Source organism: Quercus robur, chromosome 6, assembly GCF_932294415.1.
Source record: "Quercus robur chromosome 6, dhQueRobu3.1, whole genome shotgun sequence".
Taxonomy (NCBI): domain Eukaryota; kingdom Viridiplantae; phylum Streptophyta; class Magnoliopsida; order Fagales; family Fagaceae; genus Quercus; species Quercus robur.
In genome coordinates, this window is record NC_065539.1 from 7,394,248 (window position 1) to 7,412,796 (window position 18,549).

At 35.7% G+C, this 18,549-nt stretch overlaps 3 protein-coding genes across 5 annotated transcripts; 1 reads left to right on the forward strand and 2 right to left on the reverse strand.

The window, feature by feature from the left end:
* Positions 1 to 55: 55 nt before the first annotated feature.
* LOC126732537 (AP-3 complex subunit sigma) lies at positions 56 to 4,276 on the reverse strand. Of its 3 annotated transcripts, none has more exons than XM_050435454.1 (7): positions 4,074 to 4,276; positions 3,926 to 3,993; positions 3,630 to 3,678; positions 3,434 to 3,530; positions 1,883 to 1,953; positions 499 to 590; positions 56 to 411 (listed from the first exon to the last, which is right to left on the reverse strand). In XM_050435454.1, the coding sequence occupies exons 1-7, from the start codon at positions 4,140 to 4,142 to the stop codon at positions 345 to 347; spliced, it is 513 nt and encodes a 170-aa protein (XP_050291411.1). In that variant the 5' UTR covers positions 4,143 to 4,276; the 3' UTR covers positions 56 to 344. The 3 variants fall into 3 exon arrangements, with proteins under 3 accessions (XP_050291411.1, XP_050291410.1, XP_050291412.1); XM_050435453.1 differs by having other exon boundaries at positions 3,630 to 3,681; XM_050435455.1 differs by having other exon boundaries at positions 3,630 to 3,691; positions 3,926 to 3,968; positions 4,074 to 4,259.
* A 101-nt stretch (positions 4,277 to 4,377) lies between these two features.
* On the forward strand, positions 4,378 to 5,351 carry LOC126732536 (uncharacterized). Its single transcript, XM_050435452.1, has one exon. It carries the CDS (start codon positions 4,433 to 4,435, stop codon positions 5,285 to 5,287), a length of 855 nt encoding a protein of 284 aa, XP_050291409.1. The 5' UTR covers positions 4,378 to 4,432; the 3' UTR covers positions 5,288 to 5,351.
* Positions 5,352 to 5,645: 294 nt separating this feature from the next.
* Positions 5,646 to 18,337, reverse strand: LOC126732533 (vacuolar sorting protein 39). The gene is made up of 12 exons (XM_050435445.1): positions 17,812 to 18,337; positions 17,112 to 17,323; positions 16,608 to 16,739; positions 16,376 to 16,519; positions 13,119 to 13,231; positions 11,031 to 11,469; positions 9,958 to 10,287; positions 8,935 to 9,156; positions 8,465 to 8,707; positions 7,279 to 7,731; positions 6,358 to 6,456; positions 5,646 to 6,085 (listed from the first exon to the last, which is right to left on the reverse strand). Exons 1-12 carry the CDS (start codon positions 18,251 to 18,253, stop codon positions 5,885 to 5,887), a joined length of 3,030 nt encoding a protein of 1,009 aa, XP_050291402.1. The 5' UTR covers positions 18,254 to 18,337; the 3' UTR covers positions 5,646 to 5,884.
* Between the last annotated feature and the right edge of the window lie 212 nt (positions 18,338 to 18,549).

Sequence of the window (18,549 nt, forward strand, 5' to 3'; positions counted from 1 at the left end):
TACAAAATATGAGCTGCCAGGTTAAAAATATGTGATATTCTAAACCAGTCAGTAATTGCAAAACAGAAAAATAATCTGTATCCTTTTTTTCATATTTAATCAAACAACATTTCAAGTTTGAACAACCAAATGCTAAAAGAGATCAGATCCAAAGAGCAATCTGGATCAACTGGGGGAATGCAAGGAATGGCAAGAAATTGTATGCACTATGAACCACCCCTCCCTCACCTCCAAAAAAGAATATAAAGCCCAAGAAAGATAGGAACAAACTTTTGGAGGCTATGTATGATAACATTCGCAGGAAATATTGTTGATCATTTAATAGCTCATTTAAAAACCAGATGCTATCGATTCCGCCAGCCAGAAACAGACTTGGGGACAAGGGTGATGGAATTGGAGGCAGATTCTAACCTGCATCATGTGTAAACAGAGCTTCTATCAGTAACGCACACAAACATCCCCCTCACAAACACACACACACACACACACACAGGGCACCTTGATATTTCTTCAACAGCCTTCACGAGTTCTGTAGAACTTGTTTCCAGCACTTGGCCTCCAAAAATCATTTCATCTAAAATAGTATGTATCTGATAAAAACACAAGAAAAACAACTGAAGCCTATTCCAATGGAGATTTTGCACGAATTTTTTCTTGGGAAACATACGACTAACAAATAAAAGCAATTGATTGAATTCATTATAACAATCAGAATCTAACTCAGTTTAATTTAATTTTTGAGTAGCAAATGCTTTAAAGCTAATGCCTAATGATATAAATCATAAGAATTAAACATTGGCACTGGAAGTTCAAATGGGAACCACAAGAAAACAACTGGTTGAGTCAATGTGGAAAGGAAATGATTGACTTAAACATGGTCTGAGCAAACATTAAATAGTATTAGAGCTCAAAAAAACCTAAAGTTTGCCCCTAATGACAAATTAAACCTTGACAATTTAAACTCCAGACTTTATAAGTCATGACAATCTAAATATTCTGTCTATATCTGTTAAAGATCACTAATGGAATACCTGTTTCGAGACTCATTACTTCAATCCCTTCTTTTCTTATATATCATTTTCACTCCTTATTTATATTTAAAGTTTTTCTCTCTCTATTGATGCTGGCCCTCCCTCTATTGTGCTCTGCACCTCCTCACTCTCTCAAACTTTCTCTCTCAAATGTGGAGAAGAAGTCAACCACCTAGCAAATCAGCGCCATTTTGGGAAAAAAGACTCCAATAAAAATTTTACTCCCATAAGATAGGTTGCTTCGTTAGTGGTTTTTAACATACATGAAGGAAGTGTTAGATTATCAGGGTTTATGAACTCTACGATTTAGTGTCCATTTGGCAAAGATTATTTTTGCCAATTTATTTTACTATTCAACTTATTTTTGCTATTATTCATGGATCTCACTGCACTTTTTGGTACTATTTACAAGTCCCGCTGTACTATTTTAATTAACTTTTATCTTTATTTACAGTACTTTCAACAAAAAAATTTCAATTTCAGCAAAATAAGCGGATCCCAAACGGATCCTTAATATGGAAAAAATCATTTTATTACTTATCAAAAAAAAAGCCAAAATTCAAAGGTCACGGTGTAATTTTTCATGAGGGGGTAAACTCTGGGTTTCCTCTTTTTGGACTTTCCCCAAAATATAATATCCAATGACAATTTTCCCAACTGCATCCTTAGAAGCAGAGTGATTAAATTAAATATCCAATCTTCTAGTGAGCATAGTCCGAAGCTGACGGATAAGATGTTGTTTGTCAAGTTCATAGTACAGAAAATGTGCATAGCAGTTGTTTCTACAATTTCATATTTCAGAAGAACTGAGATAGAAACATTTATTTCAAATACTTTAAAGGGATACAAACCTTGCTATAGTTGAACACAATGTCAAGCTCACATACATTTTTAAAGCATTTGTCCAGCGTTTCCACAAACACTGTACAGCATTAAGGCATAAGTAAGCATATAATCCAATCATACGAAAAAAGCAACAATTCAAGAGACAAGTATGAGTTTTACACTAATAAATAGGCTACTCACTGTCACATTCAGCTTATTCAATATATAGTGACATACATAACAAAGAAGTCTATTGGCATAAACTATGATAAACTTCAATATGGATCACATACATATTATGACATAACACACCTTCAAGGTGATAAGCCTTAAAGAGCAGTAAATCTTAACTGAAGTTACAGAATAGCTAAAAAATTAGGCAAGCTTACAAGGATGAATATTGATTCCATCATAATCAAATTCATACAAGAGTATACCAAAGCATCCTCCAAATTGCTTAACCTTTTAATGTAATTAAGGTGAAATTTTCAATTGCTTCTAATTGCTATACAAAGAAATTCACTTGGGAAAATGAAGGACTGTCCAATCTAATCAAAAGGAAATCTCACTACAGAAACTATACTATAGCTCAATCAATGAAATCACTCTTCTAACCATGGTTAGGCCCTTTTGGATATACATTACTGTAAGTTTCTTTAAAAAAACCTTCTCCCCTCTCCCCATGTGTGTGTGTGTGTGTGTGTTAAAAATACTAAGTATTCTAAAAAAAAAAAAAAAAAAAAAAACTCTTCTAACCATGGCTAGTATTCCCAAGTAGAATAATAACCATGGAAGTTTAAATCAGAGACATTAAGGGATTAGACAAAGACCCAAATCCTTATTTTCTGCTGACAATGTATGTGTTGAGCATATGCTTTCCCTAAAACATAAAATTTCAAACCCATTCTAGAAAAAATAAATAAAAAACACAGGGAACTGGTTCACGTAAAAATATATATATATATATATATATATTAATTTGGAATGAATAATCTCCCCAAGTAGGATTCAGACCTAAGCCAATTGAGTCAACCGCTGACTGCACACCACTGAGCTATTGAGTGAATCCTACATAATTAGCGCTAGATAACCATGGACAAATACTTTCTTGAATAAATTGGGGACAAATTAAATACTTTCACATGCTTATATGAAGAAAAAAAAAATCTCAATGGGGTTTAGCATTATCAATTGGAGAAGCTTGCATCAAATCAACAATTTAGCTTTGCCTACATAAACTTAAGTAAAAAGAAACTATATTCGGGATTCACTATCTAGATAGTACATGCTAAAAAAATTTACCTTCCATCTTAATAATTAATACCATTTTGATTATTCTACCTCACATGCTTCAGCAATACTTATAACTCTCTAACAGACGGACAGACGGTCCTAAAGTCTATTTTCGCAATAACTGATTCGTGATAAATTTGCAACATTCATTCGCCACTACTTTGCTTCTCAAACATTTTATATGTTCTACATTAACATTCTATTGACACAGATAGTATCGCCAACGCATAATAGTCAATGGAGAGTGAATAATTCCAAAAAAAAAAAAAAAAAAAAAAAGTTACCTTGTATCAAGTCGAGCATGGCCAGCTCATTTTCAGAACTATCAAAAACTAAAACGAAGTAAAGTGTTGCATAGTGCTTGTATACAAGGCTGCTATCCTGTAGAAATAAAATTAAATAAAAAGCTAAAATTACAGAGTTTTACTATGAAATATTGTAATTAAGAACCCAAAAGAGAAGTGAATATTAAAAAATTACCGGACCAAAAATAGACGCGGCATCTAAGAAATTGCTTACATTCTCAGCTCTACTGCATAAGACTGTATCACAATCAACATTTAAGAGTGAAATAAAAAATGAAACCCTAGAAACTCGCTCGAAATGGCCGATTATACCAAACAAATTAAATTAAAAATTAGTTATAACTGTTCGGTCCGACCAAAACATAATGTTATACCGAGATCCGACGCCGTTTAACGCAGCAATTCGATTATTAATCGCAAAAATGTTGTGTGTGTGTGTGAGAGAGAGAGAGAGAGAGAGAGAGAGAGAACCTCCAAAAACGCTGCGGATAAGCTCCTGTTGCTTCTCGACAGTCTGAAATCAAAGAATGAAACTCAATCTGATTATTTATAGCGGAATTATAACTTGACGATCTTCCCAAATTGGAAATGGTGAAGTTAAAAATTGAGAGTGAGAAACCTGGAAATCGTAGAATTTGGCAAGGCGAGGCTTGCCCTGAGTGTTCATTACCATCACCGATCGTATCATCTTTTGCCCTCTCTTCCCAAAAACGCAACCACTATTTCAAGGTCTTACTCTTAACTAATCCATCCTTTTATATTTTGTAGTTAACGACTAGCCATTTACTGTCTAAACGGTATGCCGTTGCTTACCACATAGACATATAAAAAAAAAAAAACAAAAAATGTAAAAAAAAGACGGTGTCGTTTTGTATAAACCTGGACGGATAATATGATATAAAAGCTGCGCCAAACAAGCCCTAAAATAGCCTGAGACAGCGGCGGCTTTTATCACTTTTATGTATACAAAGGAGTAACATGGATACTACTACTACTCATGAAAACGACGATGATGAAGACGACATAAACCCAGTCACAATGATCCTACCAGATGAACAAAACGACAACGATGCTAAGAGATTCTCTACGGTTCAACAACCACAGCAGCATTACGTCCGTTCGATCGACTCAACGGTGGTGATCAGGCAGCTCCCATCGCAAGGCATCTCGTTCCAGCTCTGGCCCGCAGCAACCACTCTCGTCACCCTCCTAGATCACCACCGCTGTGACCCTAGCAACAGTCCCTTGTCTTCCACACTCCTCGATCAACGTCGCAGTCTCAATATCCTCGAGCTTGGATCCGGAACCGGTCTAGTCGGAATAGCCGCAGCCGCTACTCTCAGTGCTAATGTCACGGTCACCGACCTCCCACACGTCATCACGAACCTCCAGTTCAACGCTGAAGCGAACGCCGCCGTTTTGGCCGCGAACGGTGGGACCGTCCACGTGGCGCCGCTGAGGTGGGGAGAGGCCGATGATGTGAATTTGATTGGGCGAGACTTCGATCTTGTACTGGCCTCGGATGTAGTGTATCACGATCACCTCTACGGGCCTTTGCTCGAAACGCTACGGTTGTTGTTGCTCGTTGACTGCGAGGGTCAAAGTCAAAGTCAAACTGAAAAGAAAGAAACAGAAACAGTGTTTGTTATGGCACATTTGAGGCGGTGGAAAAAGGACTCGGTTTTCTTCAAGAAGGCAAGGAAGCTCTTTCACGTTGAGGTTCTTCATGTGGATCGACCCAGCCAGGGGTCTAGGGTTGGAGTAGTTGTTTACCGTTTTGCTAGGAAGCCTCAAAGTTTGAATTCTGCATTGGCAAACGTTAGCTTGACCTGATGACTCAATGTAGGAACTTTCATTTTTGGTTTGTTTGTTGAAGAAAATTGGAGTATTCTGAAAATCTGTGTTTTGAGTTTAAAATGGCGTTTTACAATCTACGAAGAGTTGTAATTATGAAACAGAGTTTTGAGTTTTTAAAAACGCTCTTTTAATCTACCAAAATATCTAACCAAACAAGCCCTATAACTGGCCCTCTGAAAATATCGAATTATTATTGAGGTTATCAATTATCATTCCAAAGTAAATGAATCTGTCAACAATTGGATCATCATAATTTTAAACAATTGCAATGCGCTTTCTCACACTCAAATTCACTCATTAATACCCTATAACCAAAAATATAAATACACTCAAAAGCCTTAAAACTTCTCATCTCACATTCACACAATCTACAAATCAACACAGAATGATCCTTAGACTAATTACAAACCAATACGCTCTCATTTTCATATTTATGTGGTAGTTTTACACTTCAAAGCAGAGGCACAGATTTTTACATTCCTTCTGCAACTGTATTTACAGAATTTGACGAAAAAAATCATCATTTGCTAATTTTGAGTACAGACTTCTTTCATCCACTATGATTACCAAATATCATCGCCTCCTTAGCGGGGAGCTTTTGGCCACGGCTTTCATACTCTGCGAATCTCTAAAGCAAACAAAGTGCACAAGTGTCTTCCCATTGGGGTAGACTGCAAAAACGCTTGTCCCTATCTTCTTATTGCAAAGAGAGCACAAACTATCACCGGTGATCTTCACCACCGTCTTCCTTTGGTTGTAGAGCTCATCCTTCACCTGTTTCACAAAATGATTTGTTAGAAGAAGTAGATAAAGGGGTACTTGCACTGAACATAAACCTCTCATAATGAAGAATTATGAGAGCAGATTACACACACAGAAATTATTGAGCAGGAAGATAGAGAATGAATGTGTGTGAGGACATTTGTCCAAGAAACTCAAAGTGCAATCAAAAGCTACACCATTCAAGATCGAAAGATCAATTAGTTTTTATCCAAAAATATTCAACTCCTTCCTTACATGAATTCCCATGCACGATAAATGCATACCTGCAGGTTCTCACTCTGTCTCAAACTTTTGATTACTGAAAGATTTCTGTATGCTTCACTGGATTTTCGCAGAAGAGGTCCAAGAAATGGAAGCAAGTTCTGCAGATAGCAGAAAATAACAAACTTTAATCATGAAGCTAACATTTAGTATTCTGATGCCTAACAAAGCAAATTTGTCAAAACACACACACACACACACAAACACACGATGATGATGACGAATTAGCATGAAATCAAGAACAAGCATAAGATAAGACTAATTCAACACAATTCCCTACTCTCACATAACATGGAGAAAGACAAAGTTTGAACAAGTATAACCCAATTAGTGAATCACACACAAAATCTAGCTTAAGTAAAACAAGGATAGGCACAACAAGCAAGGCACTCAAGATGCCTTGTCTGGTCCACGTTTATCAACATATCAAATATAACTAGTTTTTTGTTTTTAGTCCTCTATCAATATAAAAATAATAATAATAATTACAATTAAAAATTAAAAATTAAAATGTTCCCCCACCTTGAAATGAGACAAACTAAAAATGTACCAAATTGGAGCTGAAAATAAGACCCATTAATTGAAACTGTATGACGTTCCAAAAAGATCAGAAAATTTACAGATCCAATGGCAAAGAGACTTGCCTCATGAAAAAAAACTAGGTGGGACGCTAGGAGAACTCAAAAGGAAAACCCTAAAGAGAAACCTCAAACCAAAAGAGGTGATTTTGATTTTGCGCAGCTATGACTCGAAACACTTCCATGGTAACTGAGGGAAGGCGGTCTTAAGGGCTGCGCTTACAGATTATAGAAACTTCATGACCCAGAAAAAGCAAGAAATATGAAATTTTAAGAGAGAATTCGACAAGGAAAAGGGTGACTGAGAAACCCTAGAGACTAGTCCTCTATCAATATAATTGATACCTGTAGTTTGGTTTCCCTTGGTAAAAGTTTGAGTGCTTGAGCTCCATTTAGTCTATCCCACCTTCGGCTCAACAAATCAAGGATCTCATCAAGCATAATAGCAGAACCTCCTTCCTCACTAGATTCATCCACATCACCATCACTCCTACTACTGTCGGTACTGCTCTGACTGACTCGCATGTCCTCTGCACCCTCTATAGAAGCAATTTTCTTATTTCCACGCCCTACTTTAGCTTTAACTGAAGTCCCTGGAACAACCTTTGGAATGCTTGTATTCAGAGGTGATACTATATTTGTAATTCGCTTTTCAAAGTTCTTGGTTGTCCTCCGAGGATTCAGATAAATTTGCAGAAGAGTGAGGTATATATTGCCAGAAGATTTTACAGATGGTTGATGAACTACAGACTCATATACCCGATCACAATAAGCCAGCGCCAGCTCAGGAACATGAAGCTACAAATGCAAGGGAACTCAAATATAAGAAGCAATAGGCAAATAGCACAAACATGGACATACAAAGCCCATAAAAAATTAATATTTTCATCTCTTGTTCATCAATTAATTTAAAAAAAATGCATGAAATTCATTTCAGAGAACCGTCAATGTCCAAAAACATCTGCCACGAACAAATTAAGAAATAATTCAAAAAATGGTGCAAATTGAAGGCCCATAAAAGCCTTTCTGATCATTACATGAATGCTAAAATGAATAGTTAATAAATAATAGCAGTGAGGCTATAAAATTTTAATATAGACAAGCCCAAATTAAATGGCAGGATTAAGGCCTAGTTAAAATGAGTATGAAGGATGAATGTTCAACAAAAGCTCGCCAAATTTATGTGTAACTCACATAAGAGGAAACTCAACCCAGCTATTCTGATAAAAATGGGTTCAAATACAGAATATTCCCTTTAATGGTAAGGTGATGACTCTATCAAGGTTTTCCACATAAAATCACACAAATAACCTGTCGAATAGCCAATGTAAATTAAAAAGGCCACCCAATTGATAGAATTTCCAAATTACAAGGCACGACTAAATTTCATACTTTTTTATTAAGAACATCATTAGCATGTGCAATTTGGGTATCTACAGGTACTCAACAATTTTCCAGGTTCATTTCATGTCCCCTTGGCAATGGATTTTCTAATAAAGAAGGAAGCATTTTAATTTATGTTGGAAAGTACCTTATGAACATAAAGAGATAAGGCAAGCTCATGTTGGTTCATTTTACCCAACAATAGTGCACGCTCTTCATATAAAGCTTCTGGAGGAAGCCGTTTCAACAAAGCCTCTGGGTTATATCCAGAGATACTCTCTAAAGCAGACAACAACTTCTTCCTTGTTGAGGAATATGCTTTCTCATCCCATTGTTCTTGAGCACTTAAATCTGCATACCAATCAAGTACTTCCGAGAGATATATTTGCACCTACCATGCAAAAAAATGACATGCAAAGACAATTTGGATTAGCATGATCAGCCAAACTACTATCACCACCTACACTAACCATGACAATAGCCAAGTAGCTGTGTTTGAACACAGTCTGTTCTCTGTCTGTACTTTTTTTTCCCTTTAATTTTGATAATTGCAATGACTCTTAAATGAAAAATATTAATTCCTTTAAAATTATAGAACTAAATGCAAGAGGTCTTCACCATTTCGTTCTGCAGATTTCCTGAGATCCCATTCTCATTCATTGCAAGCATGAGTTCTAAGTACTTGGCCTGCATGCTTGGAGCACGTTGCTTCAAATAAGAGTTGACCAAATCCGCTGGAATATTTCCAGACAAATACAACTCAATAGTTTGGGTTGGACAGCTTTCAAGAACAAGCATTGAGCACTCCAGAACAAGCATGGGATCAGTCCCACACAGAGGCTGCATAGGAAAATCCATCAAAGCTTATTAGGTATATAACATATGCCAGCTATAAATTAACTCGTTATCAAGCTCTCAAGTTTTCAAAAATAAATTGTCACCAGAAGACAAGTAACTTCTACATTGGATGCTAAAAAGTAGTGCTTTATCTAACTAGCTGATGGAAAATTTCGGAATTTCAGGAATTATCAGAGAGGAAAACCCCGGATCACCTTCTCGGTTATAGGAAGAAATTTTTGTTCCCAAGCACGTGTACAAAAATTCAGTAATGAATGCCAAGAAACATAAACTTAGTAAGTACCATGGCAGAAATCGTTGTCATAACTTAGATACTTAAAAAAGTTTTTCTTTGACTGTAACAATAATACCCTAGATTGTATGGATTTGGATTGTGAAGGTGTTGCACAAGTATGTGCTGATTCCCATATAGAGTGTTTACTAGGTCAATCTAGACTATATAAGCAATTACAAGGAGTCACAATTGTGACTAGTCCTTGTAGGGTAAGTGCAAATGTAGCAGCACTTTTCTCAGGACATGACATAGACAATTTTGAAAAGTTGAATGACTTGAATTCATTTGGATGAAGACAGAGGTGGAATAAAAGAGAAGGGAACCTCCCTAAGCAGGTACATAGATATACAGGAGATTGCTGTAAAGCTAGTATCTGGTTCATCCAAATTCTAGTATGTGGAAAAATCAGCCAGTTTTAATGCTTCCCTGCCACTAACATAATATAGAATTTTGCAAAACAAGCATATGAAATTAAGAAAAAGGGTTCCCTACCAAGTAAGAAAATTTACCTTGAGATATTCAATAATTGACTCAGGCTTAAACTTTTGGGTAAGTTCAGCTATTGATTGGTTTGATTTTGACTCTTCTATCAATTGATAAAGAAGTTTAAGAGCTTCACGGTGCATTGAATTGCACTTGTAAAGTTCTAACAAAGCAGCATAATGATTCCCTTTCAGAAGAATTTCCTCACATATTTTCATATCACAGTAATTGAGACCTTTCAGTAAGTCTAAAACTGCTGAAGACTGTCTGGTCAGAAGCAGAGCTTGGAGTAGTGCTGTGTCAAGTATTGCTGCCATTTCCCGAGCACCAGAGCCAATGGAAATATGGCCACGCCCCTGAGGACCAATAATATTAAGTCTGAGAAAAACATTGTAGTGGACATTTTTGGACAAATCAAATAAGAACACAGACAAAAGACTTTAACAGTCTGAGACCCAATACATTTAATATATTTACTAAACTACCAAACATTGTCACATCAATGACATCAATATTTTAATATATTTACTAAACTACCGAACTTTTTTTTTTAACTACATCAAGTATATTCTAATATTTCAATTAAAAAAGGTAGTTGCCATCACACTAAGCTCCGATTGCTATAAAAATAATTTTAGAAAAAAAAATTAGGATGACATTAAAATCTGTAGTCATGTTTAACAACTATTTCGCAATAACAAATTATTTAATTCATGCATTAAGTATTTTCCAGATTTTTTTTTTTTTTTTGATAGGTAAAAATAATTTTATTGAAACGAGACTACCTCATGAAAATAGTCACAAAGTAGCCTAAAGAATTACAAAAAGAGAACTATCTAATTATGGATCAAATCTATGAAAGAATGAATAGAGTTACTATCTGTGAGACCCGACACAAAGGACCACTCATAAAGAGAACCAACGAAGGATATTCTAATTATATAACATATTTATTCCAACAAACATATAAGAACTAGCAAGTTTAAATTCCCTATTATATACATTCCTTACAATCATGTAAAAATATGATAAAATATCCATGAATCATAAATCATACGAATTTGCTGGAATACCTACAAAAATAAAATAATCTGTCTACCTTGGTTGATTTCTTGAACCTACTAGAGTCAAATGAGGCAAAATTATCTCCAACAACATCTAAAACCACCTCTTCTGTTCCCTCTGCAGTGGCCTTTTCAATTACACTGTATCTCTTCTTCTGTAAAAACTTAATAAGAGCCATGAGAGTATTATGGCTCATTTTCTTTGACTCAAGTGCTGCATTCTCATCAGATTCCAAAAGCTGTGGTAATGGTGATGAGATTTCCATATCATCTGATAAACCAGATGAAGCTCTTGAGAGATATGAAGCATCCAAAGAGATGTCCATAAGCTTCTCTGGCTCAGGAATTAGAGTTGTTTTAGGAAGGATAATAGATGGATACAAAGAAAGTACATAGGTTATATCTATTTGAGATGCCAAAAAATGCTCCATGGCTTCCTCATAGCTTCCATTATCAAAGAGGTAGTGAGCATATCTGGAATACAGAGATACAAACTCATTCAATTCAGATGTTTGATCAAAATATGTATAAGAGGCAAGACTGCTCTATTGTCATTGATGAATTCTTTAAATCCACTGACTAGTTAATATTGCAAAAGAATTCACAAAGTAAACCAGAAATAAACATCATTATTAATACTTAAGTTTACCACATTCCTTCATTTGTTAAGTAATGGTTAGTATATGGCATATATACTGTCTAGAGTTGGTACTTATAAGTCAATGCATCATATTAATAAATAAATAAATGTGACTTTAAGAAACTGCCAGTTAAATTACTTCAGCTCTATCAAGTAATGAATAGTATATGGCATTCATAGTGTTTATCAAAAGATATAGTTTTTGGTAGCTTTTATGTTAAATGTGTGACAAAAAGCTAAAAAGCTAAAAAGCTAGTTTTGTTAAATTTGAAAGATAAAAAATAAAAACAAAACAGAACAAAAAAAAAAAAACAGAAAACAAAACTGAGACAAAAAGCAAAAAGCTAAAAGTTTTTAGCAATTTGACACATTGGTGGTGTCAAATTACTAAAATGCTATTTTTAGCACCACAATATACAAAAAGTGTGTTACATTGGTGGTGGTATATGTAAATTATTTAACTCATCAGCTACAATGCACAGCCATATGTAAATTATTTAACTCATCAGCTACAGTGCACAGCCATAGATGGCTGTGCACTGTAGCTCAAATGTTAAAGTAACATAAAATATTTTATTCTCCCTCCAATTAAAATAATGTTTATTTCATTTTATTCTTTTCCTTTTTTTTCCTCTTCCCGATCCACTCAGGCTCAGGTTCTATTTCTCCTTCCGTATCATCTTGCTTTGGAAATTTCAAAGCTCGACCGTTACATTTGGTAATTCCAGACAGCCTGGATTTGTTCCTAATGGGCATTGGGCAAGATATTCAGGGTTCCTATGGTTGAAAAACAGGTGAAGTGCTTGATCAAGGACCTCTTCAAAATCTGGATTTGTTGGTAAAGGGACTTGCATTCCAAGTCGGTTTGCAGTAGATGAATTTGAAACACCAATGAGCAACATGAACCAAGCCCCATTGCCGAACCAAGCCCCATCGCCGACCCAAGCCCCAAGTCCCATTGAAATTTCCATTGACGTTGTTGTGCTAACTGTATGTGTGTGCACTGTGCAGTCAGGTTGGGTGTGGGTTTGTGTGGTCGGGTTGTGTTGATTGTGTGGTGTGGGTTTTGGCGGTGATTTCCATGGCTGTGGTGGTGGTTGTAATTGTGGTTATGGCTGTTATTTATTGCAATGGATATATTATTTTATTGTGTTTTTTATATTATTTCAATGTGTTGAATGCTAAAATAAAACCATTAATGTTGGGTGTTTTGTAAAGTGAGGTGGTAAAATAGATAAAGTAGTTTTTTGTGATGCTAAAAGTTAAAATTTTTTGCACCACCAATGCTAATGCTCTTAGTATCTAAAGAATTTTGAATTTATGATATAAAATATGACAATCTGAATCAGTTTTAAGTACATCGTTAGATGCAACATATGAAATCAACTCTATAGAAATTCTGGTCATTTAGAAATTCTGGTAAAAAATTAACGTCATCATAAAAGTTATTAGAAAAGTATATTATTTAATGGAAAATATCCACCTTATATGAATTGAACCCTCCTTTGCAGCTCTATGGCTTGCATCTTCTGGTGGAAGCAGCTTACACAAGGCCAAAGCTTCATCAAAATTGCCAGATGCCGTTAATTGTACAATCTGCAATGCAGTTCAAAATCTTATTGCGCTTTTCAAAGAAAAAACATTATGTGGTTTTTTATTTAGGCCAAGTATGTCATCACCAAAAGCATTATGCAATTGCAACTGTAGGTATGATGTAATAACAAACAGAAACAGGAGATATAATGAATTCAAAAGAATTTTTTTTTTTATGAGTAATAAGTTTTATTGATATCAAAAAGGAACACCCTAGCACACAGGGAGTGCACAAGGGATCAACAAATCAAATACAAAAATTGCAAGAATCTAGAAAATCAATAAAAGAAGGGAATGATTGTTTTTGCAAAGCAAACAACCAATCCAATAAAGTTCTAAAAAAATATAGCTTGAGGTTTGGAATGGATCTCTCAATATCTTCAAAACATCTACTATATCTCTCCCTCCAAAGACACCACATTAAGCAATGAGGAACAATTGACCATATATAACCATTTCAATGACAACCAAACCTGCCTTGCCAACACCCTAGCAGCCCCAAAACAGTTTGCGGCATATCCCAAGTTACTCCAAATAAACCCAAAACCATAGACCACAAATCCATAGCAATGGGACAATGAAGGAAGAGATGGTCAACTGATTCACCATTACTCTTGCACATGTAGCACTAATCCAAAATCCACACCTTCCTTTTTCGTAAATTATCAGTCGTCAAGCATTTCCCTAAAGCAGCAGTCCAAACAAAGAAAGCTCCTAGAGAATGAATGAATTCAAAAGATTCATTTAAATCTTAAGAGCAGATAAATCTTGTATAAAGGCGTCAAATTCATCCATGCACTTCAGAAGAAGGTGATGCATTTTCAAGCTACCAACAGATACCATTGGAAGTTCTCGTAAGCGCACTTGGAATACCTGAACATATTAGGAATCTGCCTGTGGATGATTATGGAGTGCTTCAGGGTTAAAGGTTGTGGCTTTAGGGCGTATAATTGGTATTTCAGATTTGTAGTTCCAGTTAAGAAATTAAAAGACACCAAAGATGGTTCTTTAGCAGTGTAATTGACAGCTATCAAGTTGTAGGCTTTTTATAGGGCAAGGGAAAGGCCTTGAGTTAGGGTCACAAAGAAGCGAAAAGAAAGGTTTAAATGAATCAATTTCATGGAAAGCACCCAAGAAAGAATAAAAAGAAAAAACTTCCATAAGCCAAAGTGCTCAATTTCTATTATTCAATTCTGAATTATTTTGTTCGGGCAAAAAAAAACCTGGATTATTTGAGTACAATGGTTTAATATATATGCACACAATCTAGATCTTAACCTTTCCTAATAAGACTAAGACTTAAATTGACTAGTAAACAAACCCATAAAGAGAAAAGAAGAAAGGCTACTCGTAAAGGCAGTAAACAATCATAAACAAATATAAGACTCACTTATCAATGAAATAAGCCCCCATGGCCTAGAAATATTAAGCACCACCAGTAATTACAGACATAAATACCCAACCCTAGAAAAATCAAATCATATATATACTACTATATAATAAAAGTTCGTCCTACATATTGTAGTTCCACCAATGGGGGGAGAGTATATTACAATTTACTCAGTCCACAAATTTTCAATTGTTACATTTGACCCCTAAAGTTTAGAATAAAATGAAAACTATTAGGTTCTGTCCAATTAAAAAATTTTGCATTTTTTGGACAAACCCCCTTGTGGTTTGACACAATTACAATTTAGTCCCAGAAGCCTTTTCAATTGTTACATTTTGACTCCCTAAGGTCTGGACGAAAATGAAATCGTGAGAGGTTTTTTGGAGGAACCCTAACGATTTCATTTTAGTTCAAACCTTAAAGAATCAAATGTAGCAATTGAAAGTTTGTGGAAAAAATTGCAATTGTGTCAAATGACAAGGATGCAAAATACCCCTTTTCCTCATGCCTTTATAAGTAGATAAAACTATTAACATAAATAGTTTACCGTAAGCAAAACTCTATTACCGAAATTTGAAGAAATTCAAAATACTATTCTAATTAAAACTCAATTAATAAAAAATTTACAAAGTTTCAAAGGAGTTTCATTATCTATTTTAAATTGTTTTAATAATGTATTATAATTCTTCGTTTTGATAAAACTCAATCCTACACGCCATGTAACTTAAAGTTATTTTTGTTCTTTTATAACGTATCTATTTTATTGTTCAATTTCAATTATATTTGTGGGGGGACAAGGATCAAAGGTAGTTAATGGAGGCCGCAAGAGTAATTCCGAGGAGGGGACTATACGGAGAGGACTTGTTTAACTAGTAAGGAGTTCGGGATGATGCTACTGATGAAGATATCAATGATTCCTACTTAACCTCGGGAAGGTCAAGAATCCGGAATGAAGGAAGCATGGTGCAATCCCCGGGGAGACAAAGGTAACTTGGTGCTGAACAAGGAAGAGAAGAAAAAGGAAGAACAAGGCAGCCATCCCCTCTGCATTAAATGCACTGCAACCACTTACTTGGCTGCATTAATGGAGAAATGACCATGAGCAGTATCCTTCACAGCTCATATTTTGTTGTAGAAACCTTCTAGCAAGGTCTTGATGGAACAAGTATCAAGAAAATCTGATCTCAACCCACCAAGTGTAAGATCCAGATGCATCCTTTCTAATTTATATAAAGCCAAGGAGCACCTAGATCAAAGGGAACGGGAAATTGAGGGGAGAAAAACAAAAGAAAGAGAGAAACCATTCAGCTATACTTTCATCCTCAGACTAAACCCGAGGATGAACACTTAGCTAATTTCTACGCTATTTCTAATTGAATATTTCCATTTCGCATAAGAAAATTTAACTCTGATCTTTGTTTCTTGTTGCACAACAGGTATTTCAAGGTTGACCTAGCATCCCATCTCTTTAAATTCATTGTGTGAGTGAATTGTAGCTTAATAAACAAATCTACTTTTCGCCCACCACAATATTAATGAAATATTTTCTTTAATTCACATCTGCTTTTTTATCAATCCGTACATCACATGGGCATATTACTAGTACCAAAAAATATATATTTATAATTAAATAAAATATTAATGACCTAATTAACTACTATTGGACCAAAAAGACTTCTTTCTTGGTCCTGTTCTAGTCTTAAGCTTCCAAAGATGATGTTTTGTATCTAATCATGCCATAGATGCAACATTTATACCTGTGCACCAACAGGAACTGGGAAGAGCCCATAAACAGAATTATCCAGTGCAACAATTACAGCATTGTTGCTTTGGTGAAGATGACGAGCATTTCTGAGAACAACAGTCTGTATGAGTGGATAAGGATCTCGAAGAGACCGAATCTGTAAAAGACAAGTAGCAGAAAATGAATATCTGCACAACTAAATACGGAAAAGCAAGTTACTATTACTTAGCAAACGGTCAGGCTACCTCAACATATCTTGGTAATAAAGCTATTCCGTATGGGTTCTGAATGACAACTTGTGCAGGGGCCTCTGACCAACAAATCCTACCTTCATGAAGAAGCTTTCCATTTTGGTCCACAAAGACACCAATGTTCTCCTATAAGCAGCAAGAAACATTTGTAGCATTTGACAATCAGAATATAGGATTGGACCATACCCCAACATAAACGCTGCATACACAATAGAAGGAATGACATGTTGGCATTCTATGAAAATTTTAAATTGTGTTTAGCATTCTGTTAGCAGTTTATTTATTAATATGTTACACACGCATCCAGTGGGCCGTGAATCTACAATCTTACTCTCCAACCCATTTTTATGGGAGAAAGAAGTGTCAGTTGAGCTATAGCTCATCGGCCATTCTGTTAGCATGTTTGTATGAAACAAGTAACAGCTACAAAATATACAATCAATTATCTATGTCTGTTCAGGAAAATAGAATATCAACAGCCAACAAAGAGAAGAATACCTTCCCAAGAAGAAGCTCCCCTGAAGGAAGAGAAATCACTAAAGGCGGGGCTAGCCTCCCAGAAGGAAATACTTCAGACAACGCGCCGTTTGTAGCATTCAGTATCATGTATTCTTTTCTGATACCCAAACATATATTCTCACCACACCAAGACATTGACTTCACCACATCTGGAACACCATATTCTTTCATGTCCACAAATCCCCGACCCCCTAAACGAAACACACAGAAAACACCCGCTCTAAAAAACTGGTAAATCCCAGTAGAAATGCACAACAATATTAGTAGTACTGTAATAGTACCATTCACTAACAACAATTTTAGCAATCCTCATCCAAGCCACAAAAACACATAAACTAATCCATACTATGTAAAAAACACAGTTTTACATTTAGGAACCAGTTATAAAATGCCAAATTGTGCTATTTTCTAAAAACCCCAAGTTCGTACAATTCCCAAATTCAGACATCTTTAGCCAAATTACAAAAAACACATTATCCATACAACAAACATGTAAAAGCACATTTAGCAACCAGTTAGAAAAAAACTTCAAGATATTGCAACTTTTTTTTTCACATTTAATTAGATTAAGTCAGGTATTGGTCCGTTTGGTTAGGCGTTTTGGGAGATTAAAATAGAGTTTTTAAAACCCAAAACTCTATTTTACAACCACAACTTCGCGAGGAATTCAAGGAATTACCGTCATGTCTGAAAATACAGACTTTCTTTTGCCTCGCGAAGCACAAAAAGCCTCTCCGATCGTCCCAAGAATACACATTGGCGCCCTTGGCTTTGGTGATCACAGCGTTGGTCTCCAAACTTGGGAGTCTATGGAAAGCGATCGATTCCGAGAGCGATAGAAGGAGCTCTCTAGACTCCAACACTTCCATTGAGATTAGAGGCCTTCTCGAGAACCCAGCCACGTTTCTCTCCAGTACGTACGGCTCCCTGCGCAGATCTTGGGCCTGAGGGAGGTAATCGGACGGTGGAGAGCGGTCGGAGCTGGAGGGGTCTGGGGCGTAGATTTTAAGGGATCCATCGGAGCAGCCGAGGAGTAGCTTTGAGCCGTACGATTCGACGGCATCGATTTTGGTGGGGCAATTGCTGAGGAGCTGGAAGGAATCGTAGGCACTGTGTACCATGTTGTCGTCGTCGTCGTTGTTGTTAATCCCTCGCTATCATGAGTTTACGACACCGCTTCATAGCTCAATTTTAGTATTATCACATTTTGATGTGTCAAAAATTTTTTTTTTTTTTTAATTTTAAATGGTCCAGCTGACGGGTTAATAAATTATTTTTTTAAATTTTTAATACCGAGAAAAGTTTTTTTTTTTGCAAACAAATTTTTTAAAAATATTTTATAAACTAATGCAGATAACTTTTCTCGGTAAAAAATTAAGAAATGGGGAGAAAACAATCTTATGTCAAAAATTACCCC

Bases quoted from the DNA above. Each gene is read 5' to 3' on its own strand.
- LOC126732537 (XM_050435453.1), bottom strand. From the start codon at position 4,142: ATGATACGATCGGTGATGGTAATGAACACTCAGGGCAAGCCTCGCCTT. The intron at 3,994-4,073 runs GTTTCTCACTCT...ATAAATAATCAG, and splicing joins CCAAATTCTACGATTTCCAG to ATTGAGTTTCATTCTTTGAT. The intron at 3,682-3,925 runs GTTCTCTCTCTC...AGTCTTATGCAG, and splicing joins TATCCGCAGCGTTTTTGGAG to TAGAGCTGAGAATGTAAGCA.
- LOC126732536 (XM_050435452.1), top strand. From the start codon at position 4,433: ATGGATACTACTACTACTCATGAAAACGACGATGATGAAGACGACATA.
- LOC126732533 (XM_050435445.1), bottom strand. From the start codon at position 18,253: ATGGTACACAGTGCCTACGATTCCTTCCAGCTCCTCAGCAATTGCCCC. The intron at 13,232-16,375 runs GTATAAATGTTG...ACTGCATTGCAG, and splicing joins CAGTTCCTGTTGGTGCACAG to ATTGTACAATTAACGGCATC. The intron at 8,708-8,934 runs GTGAAGACCTCT...TTTGCATGGTAG, and splicing joins GAAATCTGCAGAACGAAATG to GTGCAAATATATCTCTCGGA.